The sequence below is a fragment of the Drosophila subpulchrella genome, chromosome 2L, assembly GCF_014743375.2.
Source record: "Drosophila subpulchrella strain 33 F10 #4 breed RU33 chromosome 2L, RU_Dsub_v1.1 Primary Assembly, whole genome shotgun sequence".
Taxonomy (NCBI): Eukaryota; Metazoa; Arthropoda; class Insecta; order Diptera; family Drosophilidae; genus Drosophila; species Drosophila subpulchrella.
In genome coordinates, this window is record NC_050610.1 from 14,625,719 (window position 1) to 14,651,925 (window position 26,207).

Below are 26,207 nucleotides of genomic sequence, written 5' to 3' on the forward strand. Positions count from 1 at the left end.
ATTGTTTTGCCAACAATGTCGCTCGGTCTTGACGTGGTTTGTTGCTCATTTGTCGCCATCTGCCGCCGCCGCCGGTGCCTCCGCCTTTTCCCGCTGACTGATTGCAATCTCATTATGCTCCCCAGCAGTCCGACATGGGTTTCCTCTTTCCAGTTGCACGAAGCAGAGCAGAAAAATCCCCCTGGCATTCCGAATTATTCAGCAAAATTGTCAGACAAGCGATAGCGGTTATACATTGTTTTAGACTCGTTAAATCGTTAGGCATTCTTAGGATCCGGAGTGGTTTCTGTTCTGCTCATGTGCGTTCCGATTGCAATCTCCAGGTGCTGCTGCTCGAGAATGTGATAACTCAATGAAAACCTCCTCAGATTCATTTACATTTTGTGTATATATTATCCAATAAATGTTCTAGGTATAATACGTAAATACAACTTTCTTTGAGCGATGTTTCGTACGTTGTTGCAGCTTACTAAAGTATTGGCACATTTTGTTATAATTTTGCATTATCCATTTTAAATTTCCATCCAAACAAGGGTCAAAACTGGGTCTATCTATTCTCATAACATACACAAGCAGCTTTTAAGAGTTGCGTGGCGGCAATGTCATAAAATATTGTTATAAACTAAAGTATGTAAAATCTATGCCAATGCAAAGTGCATGTTATGCTAGACTATTACAATGAAGATTAAATGTAGGCATTAGAGATAATTATTTATAAGCGGATGTCTTGAGGAAATCTTTAGAAACTTAAAAGCAAACTTCTTTTTTAATGGCTTTTACCAAGGTCGTACATTTTGCAATATGAGTTTAGAGTTTTGGAAAAGAATCCTATTGATTTATTGGATATTAAAATACTGCTTTTAAATTTCTGAAGATTTTACAAACGCCCCAGATAGATCGCATCAGAAAAAACGAAACGCGATAGATAGAAGGATCTGTTAAATAGTTTTACACACAATCGGCATATTGTCCATTCACAAATATACACACATATAATAGTACTTCGGTAAATACAATCCATATACGATTTATAAAGTCCATTTGTAGATAATTTTTTTGGTAATTGACCCACTGCCCCCGGGAGATGCAAAGTAAAAGTATCTAAAAAAAAGGATTAAAGCTAGAAGCGGCGGCGGGTATTGTTTCGATGTATTGGGATTGGGGAATCCCCTCCAGAACCCGGTCACTTGCATAGTCAACACTTGGGGGTGTTGGCCCCGCTGCTCACGCTGCTCGTCTCCAAGTGCTGCATCAGCAGCTGCTGGAGATCGGCTCGCAGGGCCCGCTCCTCGTTGATCTGCAGCTTTATCTGGGACATGTCCTGCTGCATCTGCCGGATGGCGGTCCACAGTTGGCGCAATGTGGGGGTCATATCCTCGTTTTCAAGGCCTGCTTTACGGTTTGTGTGTTGGTGGAGAAAAGAAAATCGAACAGAGAACAGAATATGTTAGTGTTGTGTGTAAGAGATCGGATGAGGGGATCGGAGTGGTTTAATGGCAATGTACAAAATATGACTGTGTACGGGTATAATAATATGTTTAGGCGTAAAATATAATTTAAGTTATTGCTAGGAAAACATAAATAGTGTATATTTAAAACATTCTATGACTAAGGATCTATAGCTGAGGACATTTCGATTCAATCCAACTACGGGATATCAATCTAGGGGGTACTCTAAAAGTTTAAGAATTTATATTTCGATTATTTCTATATTAACGAACATCAAAACACAGAACCACACAGGCAAACAAAGGGAGATTCGTCTTGTAAAGGATTTTATTCAATGTTTCGCTTCAATTCGTTGAGTTATCTCTCACTTTTGTCGACAAATATCAACTCAATTACAGTACAAACGTATAAACTGGTTAATAGTAGAGTATATAGTAGTTCATTTGGTTAGACAACGTTTTTCACAAAACACTTACAAATTAAGTTGGTTTATCCATCGGTCAATAATGCACAACAGTTGGTTACTTTGATTTAGTTGCTGAATCTAGCTATGGCTAACATTTAAAGCGCACTCTTTGATTACACATTGCACACTCTTTGATTTAATTGCTTGCTAGGCAGGTAACGCACATTTAAATACAAAACTCACTGGGTCGACTTTCTCCAAAAAACACAGATGCATTAAGAATTACGAGCATACTTAGTAAATAGTCTAGACTATGGCATATAAGGACATTTGTGTTTCCTATGGCAACATTTTGTTCCACTTTCGTTTGGCCAAGTAAAAAAATAGAATTCCCAAAGCCGTGGACGGAAATTTAAAGCCCTTCTGTTTCAGCTGCCTTCTTTGAGCTGAACTAAAGTCTATTAAATTCCAAAATTGAGTTGCACTTCATTGGCAAGCATCTTCCATCGAATAGCATCTAAACTAGTCTCTTTTTCGCCAAGTCTTTTCACAGATTACATATTAATAATAAGCTAAGTTAGATGTAAAACAATATAAGCTAAGCACAAATTCTAGTTATAGTCTATATGCAGTAAAATTCGCTCAGCTGCCTGATATGCATTGAATATAGGTCTTGGCACACCAGTCAGCTAGGCGAATTTCCCGGGCAGACACATCAAGGCGCAGCTTAAGGCTAAGACAATCAAAAGGAATACAAGTTATTTGTCCATTCGCTTACAACTTTATATAGATCGCTGGTCTAGAATCTAAGGCTTGTGGCATTGAAAGCTTTGCGCAGCCAGTAAATCAACTAAAAATCAATAAAGATTTGCACACACAGCGCATTCAAAGCAAAGCATCTGTATCTGGAGCTGGAGCGGCGGGATGCGATATGCGGATGCGATGCGGATGACTGATGAAGGCAAGATGACGCCCCAAGCCCAGACTCAAACATGGTTGATTTTGCGCCACTGTTTCATCACAAAATTACCGCAACACCAGCTGCCCGACTGCCGTTTGCTGCCATCGGCATTGAGTTCCAAGTTCGCCGAGGGACCAGCTCCATTGCTACGCAGCAGTTCCCGCTCCACATCGCTGTCATCCGACCGTTCTCCGCCGGCCAGTTGGGGAGTGCTCCTCTGGAGCGTACTGGTCCGCAAGGCTCCACCGCAATTCATCAGATAGCCAGCTCCATAGCCGGCATAGCGATGCGAGGTTGAGGTCTCAAAGGATCGGTTCAGCCGGCGATCATAGAGTCCTGGGTGCCCCGCCGGATTCGGCTTTACTATGGTGGTGGTGGTGGTGGTTGCATTGCTCGGGGATCGCTGGTACGACTGCTGGGCCACCAATTTCGGTGACGGTTTGTTTTTCCTCGGTAGCAGCGGTGAAGTACACACATTGTCGTATCCGGATCCAAAGCCACTTTTCAGGCGATTTAAGGACTTCCTGGTGGCCCTCTCCTCCGACAGGGCTCTCTGGTAATCCTTAATGGAGGGCGATCCTCCTGCTCCTGCTCCGGATAAGGAGTACCGCTGGGCAGGCGTCGCATTCAGCGTAGAGGACACCGAACTGGAGTACAGATTGAAGTTGTTGGGACTCGCCTCGCGCCAAATAAAGGAGGAGTTCAAACTGCCGGCAGAGTGTTGACGACCTGGTTGCTGCTGGAGATGGTGTTGCTGCTGCTGCAGGTGTTGCTGCTGCAAGTGTTGCTGTTGCAGATGCTGCTGATTGAGGTAGGGTGAGTTGCCGACATTGGCTACGAAAGGCAGCTGTGGATTGGAGGTCGAGAAGGTTTTGCTCGTTTTCAGCTTGCCACCGCGGATGGGCAGACACGGTGTCCAGGGTTGCAAGGCTATAGATCGATTTGGATCAGGTCGGATTGGAATAAAGAGAGAGAGAAAATGAAGAGATTTGAAGAAACGGAAAAACCAAATACCAACAACGACAACAGGAGGGACGCAAGGAGAACCAAAAACCCATAAAACAAAACCAAAAAGATCACAAGATCACAACGCCAACAAGGAGACAACCACAACAATCTTATGTAGGGGGTGAATAAAGCAAGGTTATGGGATCAATGGATAGTATTTTACTACAAGGATGAGTACGACACCAAATGGGAAAAGCGACCAGGGGATAAATCAAAATATACCAGTACCATACAGTGACTATAATCAGGATTGTGGGGTGAGTGTGCAAAGATGGTTAACGCAAAAACCTCCAACCGCATTTTCAACATGTATACAGAATGTGCAGCTTTATAAAGATAATTATAAATTAGTCGATATGGGATTGTTTTGGGCCTGGAAATGGGAATGGGAAGAGGCACAATCGGCGGTAGGAATAAATTAAACTAATCTTTACATGGGTAATGGGGTAACAAAAATAAGATTTATTTATAGTAAGAAACATAATATATCAAATTCAATTGAGGTCAGTACAAATAATAATAGAAATACACAATAATTGACATTATGTAAAGCAAAACTTTGGTTTCCTTTGCGCGCTTCTTAGCACCAATTGCAGAGTTGAGTTTGTGGATCTTAAAACGAAATCAATGGCCAATAGTAAAACTAAAAAATCAATCGTTTCTCTTAAAAATAATTTGGTAATTGGTTAACAATTTGTAAGCTTAAAGTTAAAGGTTCAACTAAGCCTAATACAATATTCTTGGTTAAATTTGGAAAATTCTTCGTGGTTTAGTGCAATGCCTTGTTAAAAATGAATAAAACCATGAGATTGAGCAACAGAACCAACAAAATGATAAATGATGGTTTTTTAGCGCCTAGACTTTCAGGTGAGTCTGTGTTCGTGTGTGAGGATTTTACAACTGTGTGTTTTGTGTGAGTGTGTGGTAAATAAGCAAATCAGCTAACAATGTTTAGCTCTTATTCTTCAGCAAATGATAAACAAACTTGATTCGGGAGCACATGAATATCCTAACAGCTAGATGAAGCACATCTGGGATGGCCGGCGCCACTTACCCGAGTGGATGGTGTTCCTGGCGTTGTTCTGGTAGGCGGCGCAATAGGCCTCGAACACCCGGAGCACCAGGGCGTCCTCCTCGAAGGTGGGCTGGTTCTTTCTCCCGCTGCAGTAGCTGGCCAGGGCGTTGCTGGAGCTGCTGCTGCCGCCACCACTCCCACCGCTGCCACTTCCCGATCCGCTCGTGGCATTTAACAAACTGGGCCGCAACGGCGGTGTGGGACGCAGGCAGCTGATGGTCCAGTTAGCTGAGGATTAAAGCATACAGTTTAGAAAATGAAGCTTTGTAGAGTAAATTAATTTTGGAAAACCAAAAATTCAAGTACTCTCTTAACTAAGTATAAGCAATAAACATACATATTTTTACAAAATTGAATTGGTATCTTTTAAATGATACATTATTGTTGTGGATTTGAAGCTGATCAGACTGACTGAATAACTTAAACTGTGATACAAATATAATTTTTAATAGATGATGATAATGTTATATTCCTATCATATATATTTGAGGATTTCCTTGATTTTAAGGCTGAAGGTTATTATTAGAGGTATACAAAATGTTCTATTCCTATCATATATATTTGAGGATTTCCTTGATTTTAAGGCTGAAGGTTATCAGGGCTTTACAGCCGATGTCTCACCCTTTGTGCTTCCTTTCCTTGCGTTTGGCACCCCCATTCCCGCCGCTGCTGCTCCCGCTGCTCCCTGAATTGCTGGACTGCCGTCCATGGATGACGCCAGGATTGGAGCTGCTATCTTGCTGCTTGGTATCTGGACTGAACTTGATCTGGGGGCGGTTGCCCCCAGATGACTTGGCAGACTTGGTGGTTGTGGTGGATGCAGATGATGTGGTGGAGGCTGAGTGGGCGTGTACTGATTGTAGCTGAGATGGTGGTTGAACGACTGGCTCCGTTTGTGATGCGACATCGAGTTGGTGGCCGGCGATCCCTGGTGGCTGTTGCTCCCGCCTGTGTTGCCGCTGGGCGGGATGCTGCTGGGCGTGGCCGGCGGACGACCTCCGGTTGGCAAGAGCAGGTTGTGGTTCGACGGCGGCGACATCTGCAAATCAGAAGAAAAACATATCTATTAAACAGATTTGTTGAAACTCATTATGAAATATCGTAAGTTAGTTTTATGATCGGAGAATATCTAGGTGAACCGCCATTAACAGGATCAGCTGTTCAATAACAACAAGAAAAACGTACAACGGCAGGCGGAGGCAGGTCCTTCAGGCAAATCCTGCAGCGAGCAAAGCGCGGCAAGCAAATCGAATCGAATGCGTTTGTTTGGTTTTTGATTTAGAATTTTCATTCACTGTTCGAATTTGTGTGTTGCTGAGCGTTAGATAAATGTTTTGTAATTCGTTTAGCTTTTAGACGGATGACATTTCAACTTATTTTTAGAATCAAGGATGATGCAGTCGTGGTAGGAATAGGAATCTTGAATCGCCTTTTTTTAACTAAGATGCCCTTATATTGTGAATACATCACATCTTTAGGAATGTGCGCGCAGTACAAAACATGAAATTCATCTACGACTAGTGGCCAAAAGCTTCTAGTTTTTATATTTGCTTATTAATTCGATTTTATACATTTTTTAAACTACATTTGGACTACTAAACAATTTAATTATTTTTCAAAAACTCCCGAGTTTATGTAATGTTTTTAAAATTCTTGGCTAAGAACACTGTTAAATAATTACAAAGTTTTCAGTTCATTTTTCTGTGATACATTATTTTCGAGTTTTGAGCAACTAATGAACTCGCATTGGGTTAGTCAAAGGGTGTAGTGATGAGGAAGCATTCTGTGGATGCGAATGGTGACTTTTTTTGGACGTGCTGCATTTGGCCAAATGGTTTGCTGGTTGGTCTGAGCATTAGGGTTTTTGAATATAAGGAACATGATTGAGCAAAACGAATTTACAAAACAATTAAACGGAACACGTGCACGGAACAAACGCCGCCGGCCAGGAATACCGGATGCCAAACGACAGGAATCCTAGGGTCACCTGGCCGGCGATCCATTTCGGTTTGCTTGCCTTCTTCGGCGCCGGAAGCATTGCGGCCCGTACAAATGGGACAGTCGAGCGAGGAGGAATCGTGAAGGGAGGCGATCATGCCCTCGTCTTCGCTGCACAGCGGGCAGCTGGAGGAGGATGTGGTGGTGGTGGTATTGGTGGTGCTGGTGGCACTGCCGTTGTAGTAATCCGCGCAGTTCTGACACACCGAGCAGTACAGTGCCCCCTCGCTGTAATCGCTGGCTGCCAGCGAACAGAAGCAGCTGGAGCACACTGACCCCGAGTCCTTTGAGTCCTTGGAGGGCAGGCTCTTGTTGTATGCGTGGGCTATGCCGCGCACCACCTCCGGCGGCAGGCGCTCTTTCTTCCACCAGTGTGCATACATCCCTGAACGAAAGGTGGCCTGTGGCCCCAGCCGACCTGTAGAACTCGAGCTAAATAAGAGATCATTGGACGGAACATTCCTGTTAGTTTCATCCATGCTCGAGCTGGATGGTAGGAAAATACTCCTCGTGTTCACTTGCACTTCGGCAGAGCTAATGCAGGTAGATTCTTCTTTGTGGTTGGTCGGCGTTGTGGGCTCTTCTGGAAGTGAAGTCTGCTCCTCTAACGCCTCGGCAACATCTTGAGTGGCCTCTGGCGTAAGGAACTTGTCCCTGAACATTCCACACACATCAAACCTCTCTGGCTCTACATTATCCAGCATGTCGTGGCCTGCGGCTTCCGTGGGAAAGTATGATTCCGGGTTGGGAGGATCCGGTGAAGTAATAGTGCAACTGCCCGCCATTCCGCTATCACTCGATCGAGGACTGGGACACTGGGAGCTCTCGCAGCAGCGACATTTCGTGTCCAAGTGGAGATCCGGATCCCTGCGAGGCGGTGGTGGAGGCGGCTGGCGATTGGACATCTGCAGGAACTGATAGCTGATGCAGCGCCTAATGGAATCCCTACTTTGCTGGGCTTGAGGATTACGCCTTTTCGAGGAGGTATCGATGCAGAGCTCTGTGGTGGAACTACTTCTTGCTGCGGGATTTGGATCTGTCTTGGAATTTCCCGTCGAGGGACTGTCGCTCTTGTGGGAAACCCGCTTGTCGGATTTGACATTATGCCCAGGAAAAGGCGTAAGTTGCCGTTCCAAATCTTGAGGATTCGCTAAAACCTCGTCGTAGTTGTAAAGGAGCTCTGCCTGCAATTTATCCGGGGCAGTGCGGCAGGCAGCTGGCAGATCCATGGAACTAGAGTGCAACTCCTCCTCCTGCTCCGCATCCACACTCTGGTTTTGCATCTCCTGGCGATCCCGCCACGTGGGCACATAGACTTCGGTATTTTTGCTCTGATTGAAGCGATTGCCCACAAATATGGTGGGCATGCTGTGCCGTTCTGTCGGGGAAGCTGGCAGTGGAGTAGGTGGCTCCTGGACACTCGACTCCCGGCTGAGATCATCGGGCATGCTGGCTAGGTTCTCGCAGGCCGTGAAGGCTCCGCCCAGCCTAGCTCCATACATGGAACTGGCATCGGAGCTCTGTTGTTGCAGGGAGAATGATGGCTTTAACTTAATTTCCGGTTCCTCTTCCACGCAGTTGGTTATGCTGCCACCCACTCCCAGCTCCAGAGTAGCCGTGGAAGTGTGCACGCTGGAATTCCGAGTCGTGGACTTGCGAGCCAAAGCTCTGAGAGCCCTGGATCCTATAATAAGCGACTCCTTTTTCAACTCGTTCTGTGCTAAGACGTCGTCCGTGTCAACAGAATCCAATTTGATGAGATTAATAGAGGAACAGTGCCGCCTGGGACTAGTGCCATGGTCCACAAAGGTGCCCGTGGAGTTGTACATGGAATCATTGCGGTTGTTCTGGTAAAACTGCACATACTCAAACGGATCGGAATCGCAGGAATGCAAAAAATCATCTTCAAATTCATCATCGTAGCTCTCCGAGTCCGTGGGCAGTTCGATGGCATCCTGACGCTCCAGCTCCGACTGACCCGAATCCTGATTGCCATTGAGATCCTTAAATTTTGCTGCCGCCTTGTGACAGCGCTTCTTGCGCAACGCAATCCGCTTGAGATCGATGCTCTGGCGAGCCTGTGGATAGAGCAGCATCTTCACGATGGCACTCCTCAATCCTCCGCTCTTCACAAGCCTCGCAAAGTGGGCACTCAGATTGGCGTACGGAGATGTGGGTGGATAATTGCTGGGCGGAAGAGTCACACGGAGTGGACGCACATGACATGGAGGGCCGGAATAGTAGGCACAAAGCGAGAACCGCGTGCAGTAGCCTCGTGAATCCAAATGTTGACTTAGCTGCTCACAGTTCAAAGTGTTGCCAAAACGAAACGATAATAAAGGTAATTGAGATGGGATTACACTACTTACATGAGCGGCATTAAGGTGTCCCGATGAGGAGTTGCTCAGGTTACTCAGTTGCCGCTTGATGCCCATTGGCAGGCTGGGATTGTTGGCATTGAGCAGCTCCACCCATTTGTTGGCCTCGTTCGGACCCTGGCAGACGGCCACAATGCGATCGATCAATGGGCTACTTATCTCGAAAGCGTTCTTAATCGCGTCCGTGTCCTCCAGACGATTCACTACGATTCCAGTGAGGGGTAGTTTGCCCTGCGTTATAAAGTATTATTAATAAATTAGTCAAAGAAACAAAGAATGAATATGTATGATATTGTAAATGATATTATTTTATACCTCGTAAATAAACGCACTCATCCGCTGACTAACGCTTAGGAAGAGTAATGTTTGCGGGAAGAGCACAAAGTAGCGATCGCGATGATCCGCTCCAACTGCCACGCTGCCCATGTGGATGATGTCCCCGAGGGTGCTCAACTCTTGTCCCTGCCATCCACGCACTGGCCCCGTGAGCACCTGCAGCTCCAGCTCCTTTTGACGTCGTGTGGCCGAGCATGTGGCAGCTATGTCCTTGTACACAGCCACACTCCGCTGAGTGTCACCACGATCCGGATGACTGCTCTCCATATGCCGCTCCAGTTCCTGTAGCATGGCGGAGTACTTGTCCAGTCGGCGGAATGGCTTCGATAGACCCGTAGTGAGCACAAGCAATCCAGGAGTGGCCGCTCCCTGTCGTTCCATATACTTTTCCAGATCATCCCTGTTTGGCAAAAAAAAAAACAATTATCATAAGTTATTGATATTGCATATTTCTACTCAAAATCTCGTAGTAGACTCACTTGTACTTGTCCAAAATGACTATGGCCTTCGGATGGGCAGCACAGTAGGCCTGGTGGACCTTCTTCATCAGCGGAGCGCTCGTGAGGAATAGTTTACCAACTCGATCGTTGCACTCTTCGATCTGGATGAGCAGATCCTCGTGCGTTCTCACGATCTCCACAAAGTTGCACATCAGCTGGGCGTACTCATCCTGGCTAAGTCTGTAGGGGGAACACATTAAGTGGGAATTCAGTCAACAATAACAGCTAATGACTTACATTTGCGTCTGTTGCATGGGCTCCAGGAAGTTCTCGAGCAGACCCTGCAGCTCGGCCACATGGGCTCGTTCCGAGTCAAGCAGATCTTTGAGCACCACAGAGCGGTACTCCTGGATCTCCTCCGGCGGCCTTATGGTCTCCGCCAGAGGCAGCTGCACCTTGCACTCGTTGACATAGTTGCTGGGGAACCAGCCAGTCTTCTCGTTCAGCGTTCCCTCCCACCAGCCGCCGTCCTCCCTCTGGGTGACCGTGATGACATCGCCCTTCTGGAAGCACAGCTCATCGTTGTTGCTGCCACTGAAGGAGTACTCCGCCCGCACCACCAGTGGCTGATCCATTGTCGGGCTGTTCAAGGCTGCTCCGGATCCGCACTAGATTGCTTCAACTGAAACGAGGCAATGGGTATTGAACTTGAAATATCAACCAGGCAATTTGCTCAATGGAATAGCATATGCGAGCATATCTCTCTATATATGTAGAAGCACCTACGCATTATTGCAGCGATGAGCAACATCATCGCCGATCGCTTGGAATTCCTCTGGCTTTTTGGCAAAGGCTAAAGCAATAATTATGGCCCCAGGAAAAGAAAACATTTTCAAAACATCTGTTGAGAAACGCGTGCGCAAGTTTCTTGACACTTTTCCGGCTACTCCCCTCCGGGTTTTTCTTTTCTAACCCAGAACAAGTGCCTGGAAAACTCGTGCGCGCTACTCTACGGCCAAGGTCACACAAGCTGTGAAAAGCCATTAAAAAAACTGGGTAAAAATCGCTCAGTTATTGCGAAAAGAAATAATTTTGTTTAGGGCCGTAAAATCATTTTAAAAAAGGGGGCAGGCCAACGTATAAATCATACACAACGACCATGTCTTCTTTAAAAATATTTACGAGCCAGTTTTTTATGTGTTGTTCGAACAATTTTTTAACACATCAACATTTGGTTTCAACATATTGCAAATCGCTGAATTTTATACTAATCGTAAAACACTTTCGTTGTCGGAAATGAGAATGACTTTTTTTAATCTGATGGCAAGTGCATTCGATTCATGAAATCAGTAATCTATAAAAAGAAGCAAATTTGCAAAAATATTCTCTGAATATCTTGTGTACTGCGACATTGGTAAATGAAATAACCTACTACACACAATAAATTCTCGATGTTCCATGGCAAACTGAAATTACCTTTTGAATGTGCGACAACAACTTGTAAATGGGCATATAATATAAAGTAGGAAAAGTACATGGATTTCGTCATTAGTAAGTGAGTCAATTATAAAAGTCGATAAACCACATTTGGCATCATTTCGAATTAGGAACACACAAGCACTATAAATGACACAATTCTCAAAAACTTAGGAGAGAAATCCGACATCAATCATAGTAATAGGTATTAAATAATTAACTGGCGTGCAAAAGTATATCTCAGGAAACTAAACAGGTCAAATAAAATGATCTACATATAAATAGATTGATCACATTTTTGCTCCATTGCCGCAATGAGTAACTCAAAATTATGAATAACATGTTTTCATTTTGCCCAATATCTTTTTTCCTGCTGGGGTACTAAAAATAAAAAACCGACGAGAATATACATTTCGGCGACTCTCAAGTCCCATATGGCAGACGGGAACCTGGCCAAAAATTGGTGGCTCTTCCGACTTGTTTTTTTCCAATACTTTACAGCTCCCAAGAGATTGTCAAGATTAATCTGATGATTTTGCCAGGAATTTAGAACGAGAAAATTTCCCTGAGGCAAGGTCACGTTTTGGTTGCACACACGCATGAAAATGCCTTTAAATTGTCGCTTCTTTATCGCCACTCGGACACTCGAGAATATGTACCCGCTGTAGTCTATTATATAGACCGATGATATATACTTTTTCAACAATAAATTGTTGTACGAAAATTTGCCGTTTTCCGCCGTTTCTGCTGCTTTTAGACGTTGCACCGCACGCGTTCATTGCTTCAGCGAAACTGGCGAGAAAAGCGGAAAATACAGAAAGACTGGCGACAAATGGCAGCCGAATTTTCTACGCCAACCGAAAGTGCCACTACTCTCCTTGTCATTTTCATTTTCCCACTGTCTCGGCGAGATCGTGAGAGAATCGAATATATTTTCACATATACCTATACTTAAAGTCAAGCGTTTTCGAGCGGATACATCGCATATTTTCACGAAAAATCAACAGAGATGTGACAAAAAAATATGGATCCGGGGACAACCTTTTCATCTGCGTCTCCAAAATGGGGACTTCAGGGGATCGTGCTGTATCTTAATTTTATTTCATTGAGAAATAAGCGACAGCAGCAGCAGCCAGCATTCCTCGACATGCTTTTGCTTTGTGTTTTGAAAAAACCCATAAACATATTTTTGCCAAAATATATGCGGAATACTCATTGGATGTGGGATCCTCCATGTTTGCGGATTCGCTCATCAATTGAGAACTTCTGCATATAAGTAGGTCTTGGTCAGAACACTTTGTGAGTTGTTTGTGAAATTTTCACCTGTTTCGTTCAGTTTCCTGTTGTTTTATACCTGTGATTCATATGGCATGTCCATGGAATGTGGTTTCTGTCATATATTAGGGGAATAAATCATCTTCAATCTCGCCATACACATGTTGTCATTTAATAATAACTTGGCATGGCGGTTTTAATGGGATTATGACTTTGGAAACGCTAAAAATGTTTATTTCCAATTTTATGACTTTAAAAACGTTTGGTACAACATCAAATGAAATTTTTGATAATCTAGGAGTAACTGAAAAAATAATAAAAAGGCAAATAATTTAAGGTTCTAGACATATTGTTCAAATAAATAAAAATCGTGTAACCAATTTGTTTTTTATATTTCCTATTTTTAAAGCTGTCATGTACAGAATATTTGGCCAAATATGCTTCATAGCAACAATGCAAAAGCCTAGCCAAACCTATGCCATTTCCCCTCCGCATCGCATAACCCTGAAATCACTTTAAGTCCACGGCCGGCAACAATCAAATTTCCGTAGGTGGAGGTGCTCCAAATGAGGCAAGCGGAGGTCAGATGTGCAGATGCATAAATGCAGATACAGAGATGCACAAATGCAGATATGTTTGTGCACATCCCATTGAAGCTCTCAGAGCCAAGTTTTAATTAATTCATTAAAACTGCACATGGCGCCGCGCAGAGCAGCAGTGCAACCACAGATACAGATACAGATGCAGGTTCAGATACAGATACAGATACACTGAGCCCACGCTCTCTAAAAATATGCGATCTCTTGGTTATTAACGATCTGTCGCCAAAGGCAGAAATCAAATGGATGTCCTACGTCTTCCGGAAATGCGCAATTTGACGAAGAAAACGTCGCACCCATCGGAGGGGAAAACCTCAAATCGCCGAATGTTTATTTTCGTGGGGCGACAGAGAACATAAACAAAAAGCAGAGAGATGTGTGAAAAGCGAGTGGCTGTGCCTTTGTTTTTCTTGGCAAAGTCAGGGGCAAAGACAAACAAAGCCAGCCAAAGACAAACCAAATTTATGCAGTTCTATCTTGTGACGGCCGGATCCGGATCGCTATCCCTACTACCTCAAACGAACTGCACTCAATAGTGCCCCTTCAATGTGTCAATACCGAGATTTACAGGCTGCACAGCCCACCACTTGAGATGCATTTCCTCAGATATATAGACATAATATAATTTGATTGCCTGGCCGTATTTTTAGATATCTAGTGGCGGTGGAAGTCATCGGTACTCGTGGGCGCACAAAAGAGGTGAGCGAGTGGGAGTTCCTATTGCTTGAGGGGATCGCATCCAAAGTTCTACAATAATAGTATTGCCAACATACCGAAAACGAGGTCAACAGCGGAATTATGAAGAAATGCTGTTTTTAAGGTTTGTTTTGGGATAGTACATACCCACATACAGATATTTCTGAAACGCTTTCATTAAAGCGCAAAAATAACAATAATAAGGCACAATAAGGAAAGTGTTTAGTGCAGGAAGATACGACTCGGTTTTACCCTAGAAAATGGCCTTTAGGTTCCTGGCTTGTTTTTATAAATATGGGGATTAAAATAGAAAACAACGAAGAAACGATTTTATAAAAGCAGTCATTTTAGATTTCTGTAAGCCGAAACCAAGACCTCACTTGTGGGTAATGAAAAGAATGAATCTGCATTCGGTTTGCCACCGCCTTTCATGGGAAATTCTCTTGGCAGCGGTTCAAAATTGTTTGGGTAATGATGCTTGTTGGTTCTGGGGATCCAATGGGGGCAATCGGGGACTGGGAGGCATGTGGCAGGGTTCGAAACGTGCCTCCTTCTTTATCCGGCAGTGCAATTTTCTTTTCACAACGAATGCTAGCAAACAAACACTTTTCCGGAGGAACGGGAATTGCTATTGACCCAATGGATTATGCAGGCGGACTCCTCAACCTGGCCGATTTTTTGGAGACGGCGCATAGAAAATTTCCCCCAAAACCGGCAACAAATTACTTTTGCAACAGGAGCTGGAAGTTGAACAAGGAATGTCTCAAAAATACAGAAAAGCTTGAAAAAGGTACAAGAACTGTTTTCTAGACAAAGGTTTACATGTGATATTGTTTAGTAGAAATTCTTATACAGTCAATCCTAAATAAATGGTACCTTTATATCAACAAACTAAAAAGCTTCAAGATGTGATATTATTTAAATATATTTATGAGCCAAAAACTAAAAAATAACCAAGGTAGTTTTTAAAACAGTTCTTTCCTAAACACTTTAAATATGTATTACATTATAAATTATTTATTTAAAAAAGTATCCATTATTTTTCAGAGACCATGTATGTATGTAGGTCAATTAAGCAGGACTTATTTCGTTTTGATTAAACTTGAGAGCTCATATTTTGATATTAAAGAATATTTAAAAGAATTCTTTATATAGAGGACTTCATTATAGTGGTGGAAATACGAAGACTTCCCATTCTAGAACACCAAAAACTACTTTTTAAAGTGATTTCTTTGGTGATATTTGAGTTCAGTTGCAGAGAAGATTTTTACTATTTGTATTCCAGAGGCTCGAGAGTTCAACTTGGGGAGGTTGTACTGTAGCTGCCTTACTGGGGATGTCTGTAGATGCCTCTACTTGGATGACGCATCGCAGGGCGGTGGGGTTAATTTTCCGATGCCACTGAACCTTTGGCCAGACGAATAGTTATTGGAAAATCTGACTCATTTCCCAATTGCCAGCCAAGCTGTCTGAAGGGTTTATTTATTATTATTTTTCCAGCTCACCTTCAGCTGCGTTTCGTTTCAACGAACATTTGTTGCTCCGTTTGTTGTTGTTCCCTGTCGTTCGTTGAGCAAAAATAGATCGCTGACTAATAGTAGATTTTCTTTTAGTTTCGTTGTGTTCGCGACCGTTTCACCCTTATCATTAATATACACATTAGTTATATACACAAAAAGAGCTCGCTTTTCACCATATATTGCCCGATTTTCGGTTTTTTTTGGCCGATGCTAACTGAACTATGCTCGCAAGTGTTTCGAAATACTTGTTTACTTTAGCGCCGATTTGGGGTTCTTGGGGTCAACCGCTGGAAGCGCCCTTCTGGTTCACCAGGTGCACCTAATTAAGCACTATTAGCAACACTCTTTTCCCATGGCAAACATAAATAAAACACAGCGCACGACGACCAAAATAGAAACCTAGAAAACCAGGGCTGCAAACGCCCGCAGCCAAATTAGCGATGTGCGCGTGCCAGCCGGTGTTGCCAGTTTAGATATTTTCCCTTTGGATCTTGTGGATTTCAGTTGGCAAATGCGGGATACTTGAAGGTCGCGGGATTTGTGGCTATTTATCAAGCCAACTTGGCGTTGCTTTAGCGTCTTAAAATCATATGGAAACTTCATGTATTTTCGCTTACTTGCGAAATTATAAATATATCGAAGTCCTAACTTCAATTTTTCACATAAGGTATTTTCCTCATCAACTAATTATGTTTATAATATTATTAAAGTTCATTTTAATATTTGTAGATACAGACTACTACAAAAATGGTGCTAACCATGTCTGCAGACATAAATTCAGCTGAAAAAGACATGTTTGAAGAACTGGATAAGTTGTCTTAAATGCCTACATAATTCAATAAAAGTTTAAAGTCGTACCTTTTTATTTAGCTACCATTTAAATTAGTTTGGCCATTTCTAGCTGCCCTAGCTTTATTGTGATCTGAAGAGTTGGCAACACTGGGGCCAACAGGTCCGTGTTATCGATACTACTATCGATGGGCGAGTGAAATACTGTGACTTTACATCGATAGTTTTGGGTTTTCAAATATATTTAAGAGTTTTGAAAGCCAAGTTTATTTTATCCAAGTATTGCAAATCTGTCAAATACTAAACAAAGAGGATTGTTAATTTTTTTTTTCGTCACTTTTTAAATCGTTCATTTATTTTGACCAAGTTTTTAAGCCATAAATATGAGCGCAATCCTCATTGTTATTATACTCGTCAGGTTGATTTGTTACCTCTTTGAGATATTTAGCTTCTGATCGTTAATTCCCAATCAGACGAATTTTTCCATTAGTTTGTCTTTTTTTGGCATCGAACTCGGCTTGAATTTGGAACCCGGCAAGTTATCCGCCCATATTCAAGGCACGACATCATTTTGTATACTTTGAATTCCACCTCCTTGCTTTATATCTGTAAGGTCTTCTGTTGGTCCTCCAGCTTTTCCAATTTCTCTTCGATCTGAGGCATTTTCTTTAATGTTTCCGTAAGGATGTCTGCTGATCTTCTATCTTGGACAACCGCGCCTCAATTTTTCTGGAATGACATTATTAAAAGTATCCAGCAGGGATTGGTGCCTCTTTTCAAGAATATTCTGTACATCCAGTTGGGATGCCATTGACTTCTGTAAATCGCCCATTAAAAAATGAGTTAACGCCATTTTTGTGAAGTAGGAAGTCTAACTCTACTTTGGCCGTAAGCAAGTGTAACCGGATAATACCATATCGAAATGTCACTGTCAATTCTAAATCTGCATTTAAATTTGTTTTACAGCATCTAGAGATTTATTTTCTACATCAGTGTCTACATTTTTCATAAAGCTGTGCCAAGTTTGTTTGAGGTTCCAATCTTCGTTAACGAATAAAGCCCTAAAAAGCTCTCACTGTTTGTGCAAAAAGTATTTTCAAAGTAGTACACAAAAATAAATTTAAAATGTAATATTAAATCAATAAAAAACTAGTTAATTTATTTTAATTTCCAAAAAAAATTACTTACGGTATACATACGTTACAACTGCTCAATTTATCTTCTGAATTGAAAAGGCAAAATGCTTTAGGTAAAGGAAAGGTGTTCTAAGGTAACGCTGTCCAGGTTATTCTAATGAATTTTTAAAAGCACTTAAAAAACGGATTAAAAATTAAATAAAAAATGCCATCAAATTTAACAAACAAAACATATTCTTAAGTAAGTGCATGTGTACTCCAGAATTCAATGCAAATAGCATAGTCTATGTAATCCTGGGGGACTTGAAAGTGAAGATTATCAACGACTTGGGAAGTGGGGTGAGCTACAGGTGACAGCTCGTACTTGGAGGAGCCACGCGAATTTGTGGACACGCTTCGACCGGCTGATAACAAAAAACAACCGAATATTTTAGACTGATTTTTCCCATCACTCATATAGGGAATGTTTTAAAAATAATTCAGAAATATTATCGCATATTGCGTTAACGTTTAGGAGATAAGGCCTGCACTGAACATCAAAATTTTAATATAATCTATATGGAAATACAACCCGCGGGTAATCGAATGTACATATACCAACAATATAGGGAACTGCATGGTGGCGATTAGCTGGAAAAGATTTGAGTGCAGATAGTTAAACAGGCCATAGACATTTTAATCGGGGAGATCCTAGTAAGCAGTGATTTATACGAGCCAGGAACCATACTATCTAATCGGTTTCAGATAACCGTAAATTTTACGGGATAATCAACGATGTATTAGAACCGTGACTGAGCCAAATAAAATTCAGCCGAAGTTGAACCGTTGGACAGGTGGAACTATGTCCACGGATGTGGCATAAATTTAAAAGGGAATTGCCGCGTTTTATATAGTATTAGTGGCAGCAGTTTAATGGCCTGCCATTGGTCAAGTGTTTCGTGTTTATCAGATCATAAACTCTTTTCCAGCTTGTATATTTCGATAAGAGTTATAACAATCCCAAAAATGCCACCCCAAAGGTGAAGAACCATTGGCAACAGTGCGAATCGATATGTGAATCTCCCTATTGTTTATATAGCCCTCATATTTGCTGACGCAGTACCGATATCAGCCTTTATTAAACCCTTGAATAATTTACTAAATATTTGGTTAATTCTTGTGAATCACTTTGCTATTATCGTCACCCTATTCATGGATTATTTTTCTGATCCCACTTTGGATCAGCTGTTTTATATTTTTTAATTAACTTACTTCAACTTATCTTTTTTACCTTCCCGGAATGTCACTTATGTCACTTGGATCCCTATTAGAATAAAAGAGCTTGACTTTGCAGATTTTGAGCAGTCTGTATAAGGTTGAACACCTGTTTGGTTCAAATATTTATTTTAACTTAGGCCCATTTGTGATATCTGGCCTTAGTTTGTGACTATAGTGAAAAGGGTCTTACAGATACGGAGAATACCTAAAATATGGTGGCACAGGTAAAAATTCTATTTGTTCTATTTTATGAAAACTTGACAGGCTCCCAAGTTTAAACATCGTTCAGAGTTTTTTTTATAATAATCGAAGTACATTTCATAATATTTTTTAAATGCGTAATTACTGAAATTACTTACATAGGGTAGCTTCAGATTCCTAAGGTTATCAGTTAGATCGTTAGAACAATTTATTCATTTGAGGAATTTCTGTGTAAGTCGTTAGAAAAAGTACATTTCTATTATATTGCGTCCCACGTTTTACAATTATTATAAAGGAATAATTTGTCATAGCAGCTGAGTTTCAAAAATATAACTCTTAATAATATAATTAAATATCTTAATTAAAGTTTTAAAAATATTTTTCATCGTAAAAATGGCATATCGTTTCATTTTCGAGTATATTACTAAGAACCACTCTTATCGTAACGTCACTAAAATCACCCCTATGTTTGTCCCTAGATCCCGGGACTTGTTGTATTATATTCCATGGAAGGTTCCCACCACGCCCCACTGATTAGAACTTATTATTGTCGCGGCAATAGAAAGATGTGGTGGTACTCACACTTAGTTAGAGCGAGTACGCCGATCGCATGCTGCTGATAAGAGGGTACCAGGTAGCACCCATATCGACATTGACGCCGACGCAGACGCTGGCAGAGCGATCGGAGGCCCCGGCGGGCAGAGACTTTTCAATTGCATCCGATCCTGAACGGCGTTCAGTTCACGCTTTGCCTTCGCTGAATTCGGTCGTGTGTGCTGTTGTGTCTCGAGCGAAAGAGTGGGAATATATAGAAAATAGACGGAAATCGATTTGCGTGACCAAAGAATCAATATCGAGAACTCCATAAAACCAATTCAGTTAATTATGTAAGTTTGAAAGGGGGACAATATAGAGTGAAATCTACAGAACAATTGAAAACTTTAAGTGGATAGTTCGTGACTTCCGGGCAACACGTGAGATTCGCATTGTCTAAATCTAATTTGTGGGTCAGTGCACTTTTTCGGTGGGTTCATTGTCATCGCCTGATTTCGCTCACCGATCGCATAGATCTGAATTCGCCGCACGAATTCCCCAATTTCTTTTCGATCGAGCCTCTTTTACATCGCGGTCGCACGTTAGCTTTTATGTTCTCCATTTTCAGATCATGGTCTTCTCTCGGGTCTATACTTTCGAAATGTCTTTCGTTTGGAGAGCGAAACCATCAACTAGTTGCCAAATATTTTTAGATGCTGTGGCCTATTATCAGTTTTGTTTTCATACCCACTTTCTGTGGGGCGCGAAATATTCCGAGTGCGTAGTTCTTTTAATTTGGCCACCCAACATTTCCACCCCGATCATTACGCGATGACAAATGGCTCGGCGTTCTCTCTTATCGAAAAGCCGGTTTTTATAGTTCCTACCACCACGTATCATTTGTTTTGCGTTCAGCTCTCTTTGAATCATAAGAACATACTATGTATGGTAAATAAAAATTGTCTGAGCTTTTAATACTATGAGAAATTGATGAATAAGGCAGTTACCAGTTTGTATGAAAATAATAAAAACAAAATATAATAGCCATACGTGTATATCTTTAAAGTATATTTAATTTAATCTATCTATCTTTCACTTAACTAGTTTTCCGTGTAATAGAATTATAATTTGTAGCAAAAAATACTCACTCATTTTCATGCCTGTATTGCGTGCGCCACTTTGAGTACTTTGAATTATTATCAGCAGACTGCTATTTGTTTGTCGGTGATTTATGATTTTCAAGTAAACTATGTTAATGTCTGAGGTACCTCCCATATCTGCCAAAAATTAGGGAAGACGCACTTCCATTAACCTGATAATGTTTTGCCCTTGGGGTCTTTCCATGTGAGTCAATTCACGACTTACAGCACAATTTAGCCGTCAATCATGTACGCTGAATGTGCCAATCAATCTTCGGCGAAATCTTAATAAAATATAACTAATAATTATAATTTTCCTACAATCTAGACGGTAATTTATTTTGTGACCCTTTGGACTCGGCTGACTATTATGTCAGCTGTTAAGTTCTTTGCTTATTTTGGGTCTTATCACAGTTAAGTTGCCCAGAATTTATTGATTAATAAAAAACGGAAAGCTGGAAAGTTAAACAAGCAGACATTATTGTAGATATCAAGAATTACGACTCTTGGCCTTTGTACCACGAAAATAAAACTCATTCAATGAACTAAGCATCGACTTTTGATAAGGAACAACATGATAAGTTATTATAGCATAATTAGGGAATAAGCCGGCGAACTAAACCAACGTAATTGCTATTTTATGGCTAAGACCTAGCCATTTGATAAATCTCGTCTGCATTTTCAAAATCGTTTAAAAACATCTATTCCACCTTGACATTGCTGGTTACCAGCTTAATATCAGGTGCCAAGTTCTACGAATATGATAAGATACCCCTTCGAACAGAAGCCTTGACATAGCCCCTCTAAAGTGTGAGTCTTATCTTGAATGGTGGAAAATGAGAACTAGACGCATGTACTTTAGTTATAGATCGTATCATTCCAGTCGACAAGTGAATTTCCCCAAATTTGGATTAACATTCGATCTTCGTAAAAGATTTTGGGTTCCCTGTTACACCCTTATGTCTTATAGGGATTTTTGAAATTTTATATTATATGTATATTGTAGGAAAGTACTTTGATCTTTAATGGATTTATAAGAAAAATGTTATGAAATGAATTGAGTAATTAGCGATCTAGTGTCAAAACTACCAATTTTGTTATGATTATCTCAAACTTAATTAAACACCCAAGAGTAATAGTCACGCCAACTCAAAAGTGATGTGAAATTAATCTGTTAAATAAAAAAGCAGTCATTTTATTCACAGTAATTAATGCTTGGTTCCTCAATTTCAGACTCTCACCATGTCCGCGACCGACGCGCTCTACAATCGTCCTGGCCCCAATCGCCTAAGGCAGTCGGATGTTTATCGCACCACCAACCGTCAAGATGCCGTCAAGATTCGTCTGGCCAAGGAGGGAATCGGGGCCGAGGAGCCCATCTCAGTGCCCGGCCTGCTGAAGCGCACGGTGAACAATTATGGCGAATATCCCGCCTTGCGAACCAAGAACGGCAAGAACGGATATCACACTGTCACCTACAAGTGAGTACCGCTAATCGAATAGCTGGCCAATTGCCAATTTGTGCCCGATTCACTTAACGCCAACTGGATTACCACCCGCAGACAGTACGAGGAGAAGGTGCACCAGGTGGCCAAGGCCTTCATCAAGCTCGGCCTGGAGGAGCACCACTCGGTGGGCGTGCTGGCCTTCAACTGCGCCGAGTGGTTCTACTCGGCCATGGGCGCCATCCACGCGCGCGGCATTATCGCCGGCATCTACACCACCAACTCCGCCGATGCAGTGCAGCACGTCCTGGAGAGCTCACATGCCCAGATCGTGGTCGTGGACGATGCCAAGCAGATGGATAAGATCCACGCCATCCGCGACAAGCTGCCCAATCTCAAGGCCGCCATCCAGATCCAGGAGCCATATGCACCCTATCTCAAGAAGGAAGATGGCTACTATAGGGTGAGTAGTGAATAGTGAACAGTGAATACAACTAAACAAATGATTTAGAAACCTACATTTCTAAACCTTCAACAATAGAGTTCTCTGTTGCATCAACTAAAAGAAATCATAAGTATTTAGCTCACTATCATGATTGAAAATGAATTCCTTACAGACTTCCTAAGTGGTTTTATTTAACAGTAACATTATTTATATTCTTTTAAAATGGGCTTTGTTTCGTTTTAAAATTTTGAAAATGGTAAAGTACCAATTTAATGAGATTAATTCCGTTTAAAGGTAGAAAGCGTTAGTGGATATAGTAATAGTGAAAACAGTTCTTTAGTGTTTCGGCTAAAAAATATTAGGAACATATATAAAAAATTAAGTACATGTAAAATTCCCAACTTAATTAACCAACTAAAAGTTGTAAATCTGTATCTATAGATTACTATGTTGCATTAAAATGAATATTTGGCTCTCTATGATGAGTGAAAATAAATATCTTACAGACATTGTCTAAATATTCAAATAACATAATTATTTTAATTTTTAAAAACAAGTTTCTTTAAGTTATAGGTTTATTTTAAAATTTGTAAGTTAAACTGAAGTGCCAATATAATACATTTTAGTCCGGTAAAAGTGTATAGTCTGCATATAGTACTTTATTATCTAAGCCCACACATGAAATGTAATTGAAATCTGGAACGTATATTAAAAACTAAATATTTTGAAAAATCCCCATAAATATTTGTTAAAATCTAATGACTTAATGAATCTCTCTACCATCCTCAGTGGGCGGAGATCGAGTCGATGAACGTGTGCGACGTGGAGGATCTGTACAAGACCCGCCTGGAGAACGTGGCGATCAACGAGTGCTGCTGCCTGGTCTACACCTCCGGAACGGTGGGCATGCCCAAGGGCGTGATGCTCTCCCACGACAACATCACCTTCGATGTGCGCGGCATTGTCAAGTCCATGGAACGGGTGGTGGTGGGGGCTGAGTCGATCGTCTCCTACCTTCCGCTGTCGCATGTGGCCGCCCAGACGGTGGACATCTACACCTGCGCCTTTGTGGCCGGTTGCATTTGGTTTGCCGACAAAGATGCGTTGAAGGGAACGCTGGTGAAGTCGCTGCAGGATGCGCGACCCACGCGATTCATGGGCGTGCCGCGCGTCTACGAGAAGTTCCAGGAGCGAATGGTGGCCGTGGCCAGCTCCAGTGGCAGCCTGAAGAAGATGCTCGCCAGCTGGGCCAAGGGCATCACGCTGAAGCACTACATGGTGAGTCAAGGGTAAGTATTCCCCCAATGAGGCCTCCACTTCAAATACTTCAACTCCGACTTTGTGTGCGCATAAATTATGCAAAAAGGATGCACAGTTAAAGTGGCTGCAACGACAGAATTCCATTCCCAACTCCCATTCCTGCATTTTTCATGTCTCGGCCGGCTTTTCGGCCAGCTTTCTAGCCAGGGAGCAGATGCTTTAGGTGCACAGGAAAAAATAATTATCTAAAATGGTGAAAAAATATTAGGATTAAAAGAAAAACCTACCAAACTGGAAAGACTCTGAAACGAAATCATTTAAAATTGATTTTGTGAATAGATTAATATTTAGCTATAACTAAAGAATTTTTTTCTGTGTACGTGTGTGCCGTGTTTTGGTGCCCGCTAAATTATGCAGGGCCGGCAGCGCTCCTTGCTCTGGTTTAAGCGAAAATCACTGACAACAACATTACTCATACGTCACGTGGAACACGCCGGCAGCTCCCGCTGCTAAGGCTGCTGCTGGCATTTACCAAATAGCAAATGCAGGAGGAACAGGACCAGGACCAGGATCCATGCCAGGACATGCCATGCGGGCACGTCCTCTTAAGTAAAAGCGGATGAATAGGGGCGAGAGTATGGCGAATGTGAAACTAGGGGGAGGTCCTCCTAAGTGCAAATACTTGAGCAGTGATTGAAGCATAACGAAACCCATCAAGCGTTCCAAAACCAAACCAAAATGAGACTTAATTGGGCGAAATTCGAAACGATAGGAAGGTCTCCGTGACGTTTAACTAGTAATATACCACTTGTTTGTTTCAGATCTATAATTTTTTAAGAGCGATTCAATTTGTTCTTCAAATGTTTCATAATATAAGGACGGTAGCTATCTAATTAGTGGTCATTTCCATTATTGCATATTTCCATTTGCACAATCAGCTTATGTACCTTGTTTATCGAGGTGCACCTAATTCGCAAACACCACCCATCCCATCATCCCCACCCCCAAACACATACCCACCCGCCCCAACCTTCAACAAAACTCATCAGTCAACAAAGCTAATTAAACTTTTTGCCCCCAACTTCTGGCAGCAAGAGCTCCGGGGGATTCCGGTACAAGATTGCCAAGTCGCTCATCATGTCCAAGGTAAAGCAGGCCCTGGGCTTCGATCGAGTCCTGACGCTGGCCAGTGCCGCAGCTCCCATGTCGCCGGAGACAAAGAAGTACTTCCTCAGCCTGGACCTCAAGATTGTGGATGCCTTTGGAATGTCGGAGACGTCGGGCTGCCATACCATCTGCCTCTCGGACTCGGTGGGCCTGAATACCATCGGCAAAACCCTGCCCGGCTGCGAGTCCAAGTTCATCAACAAGGACGCCAATGGCCACGGAGAGCTGTGCATCCGCGGACGCCACGTCTTCATGGGCTACATCGACAACAAGGAGAAGACCGAGGAGTCGCTGGACGACGATTGCTGGCTGCATTCCGGTGACTTGGGATACGTGGATGACAAGGGATACATCTCCCTGACGGGACGATCCAAGGAGATCATCATCACCGCCGGTGGCGAGAACATTCCTCCTGTGCACATCGAGAACACGATCAAGAAAGAGCTGGATGCCATTTCCAATGCCTTTTTGGTGGGCGAGCAGCGCAAATACCTTACTGTGCTGATCACCATTAAGGTGGGTCCTCAATAACAGTATACTTAAGTAGTAACTCAACTAATAACTTCCATTTTGCAGACCGAACTGGACAAGGAGACCGGTGAGCCGCTGGACGAGCTGAGCCACGAGTCCTCCGTGTGGGTCAAGTCGCTGGGCGTGGAGCACAAGACTGTGTCGGAGATCCTTGCCGCAGGACCCTGCCCCAAGGTGTGGAAGTCCATCGAGGACGCCATCAAGCGGGCCAACAAACAGTCCATTTCCAATGCCCAGAAAGTTCAGAAGTTCACCATTCTGCCGCACGACTTCTCCATTCCCACCGGCGAACTGGGACCCACCCTGAAGGTCAAGCGAAACGTTGTCTCCAAAATGTATGCCGATGAGATCGAGAAACTTTATGCCTAGACTTCGAAACGGGAGATCTAACCTCAGCTTTAATGTGAATTTGAATTTACCGGACTTCCAAGCCAATTGAGTGCCACTTTTTATAGGATATAGGCTGATGCTAACTGTTGGATATTATACTTAGAGCAACTAGGCCCGAATGCCTAGTTAGACATTTGCTTGCCTCCGATTAGGTCCAGAGATCTTTAAACTAGTACCTAAGTTTTATTTCGTATACGCTATTGGGTTCTACCAACTGAACAAAGGAAAATTGTTTATTGTCTGAAGAGCAACAATAAATTTTGTAACTAGATTTTTAACTGGGATTTTGATAGTGT

At 42.4% G+C, this 26,207-nt stretch overlaps 2 protein-coding genes across 7 annotated transcripts; one reads left to right on the forward strand and one right to left on the reverse strand.

Annotated features, from left to right (window-relative positions):
• Positions 1–943: 943 nt before the first annotated feature.
• On the reverse strand, positions 944–16,040 carry LOC119545926 (rho guanine nucleotide exchange factor 7). 6 transcript variants are annotated; one of them, XM_037851841.1, is made up of 9 exons: positions 15,603–16,032; positions 10,349–10,733; positions 10,091–10,291; positions 9,591–10,011; positions 9,267–9,506; positions 5,521–5,938; positions 4,879–5,127; positions 2,886–3,746; positions 944–1,389 (listed from the first exon to the last, which is right to left on the reverse strand). In XM_037851841.1, exons 2-9 carry the CDS (start codon positions 10,684–10,686, stop codon positions 1,196–1,198), a joined length of 2,922 nt encoding a protein of 973 aa, XP_037707769.1. In that variant the 5' UTR covers positions 10,687–10,733; positions 15,603–16,032; the 3' UTR covers positions 944–1,195. The 6 variants fall into 6 exon arrangements, with proteins under 6 accessions (XP_037707769.1, XP_037707770.1, XP_037707771.1 ...); XM_037851842.1 differs by lacking the exon at positions 2,886–3,746 and having other exon boundaries at positions 944–1,392; positions 15,603–16,030; XM_037851843.1 differs by lacking the exon at positions 2,886–3,746 and having other exon boundaries at positions 15,603–16,029.
• A 3,689-nt stretch (positions 16,041–19,729) lies between these two features.
• On the forward strand, positions 19,730–26,195 carry LOC119546977 (very long-chain-fatty-acid--CoA ligase bubblegum). The gene is made up of 6 exons (XM_037853626.1): positions 19,730–19,887; positions 21,907–22,154; positions 22,236–22,581; positions 23,353–23,852; positions 24,915–25,506; positions 25,567–26,195. The coding sequence occupies exons 2-6, from the start codon at positions 21,916–21,918 to the stop codon at positions 25,888–25,890; spliced, it is 2,001 nt and encodes a 666-aa protein (XP_037709554.1). The 5' UTR covers positions 19,730–19,887; positions 21,907–21,915; the 3' UTR covers positions 25,891–26,195.
• The last annotated feature ends 12 nt before the right edge of the window (positions 26,196–26,207 follow it).

Excerpts from the sequence above, each read along its gene's own strand:
- LOC119546977 (XM_037853626.1), top strand. The coding sequence starts at position 21,916 with ATGTCCGCGACCGACGCGCTCTACAATCGTCCTGGCCCCAATCGCCTA. Across the intron at positions 22,582-23,352 it reads AGGAAGATGGCTACTATAGG|TGGGCGGAGATCGAGTCGAT; the intron begins GTGAGTAGTGAA and ends TACCATCCTCAG. Across the intron at positions 23,853-24,914 it reads CACTACATGGTGAGTCAAGG|CAAGAGCTCCGGGGGATTCC; the intron begins GTAAGTATTCCC and ends AACTTCTGGCAG.
- LOC119545926 (XM_037851838.1), bottom strand. The coding sequence starts at position 10,686 with ATGGATCAGCCACTGGTGGTGCGGGCGGAGTACTCCTTCAGTGGCAGC. Across the intron at positions 9,507-9,590 it reads TGAGTGCGTTTATTTACGAG|GGCAAACTACCCCTCACTGG; the intron begins GTATAAAATAAT and ends TTTATAACGCAG. Across the intron at positions 9,195-9,266 it reads GACACCTTAATGCCGCTCAT|CTAAGTCAACATTTGGATTC; the intron begins GTAAGTAGTGTA and ends AACTGTGAGCAG.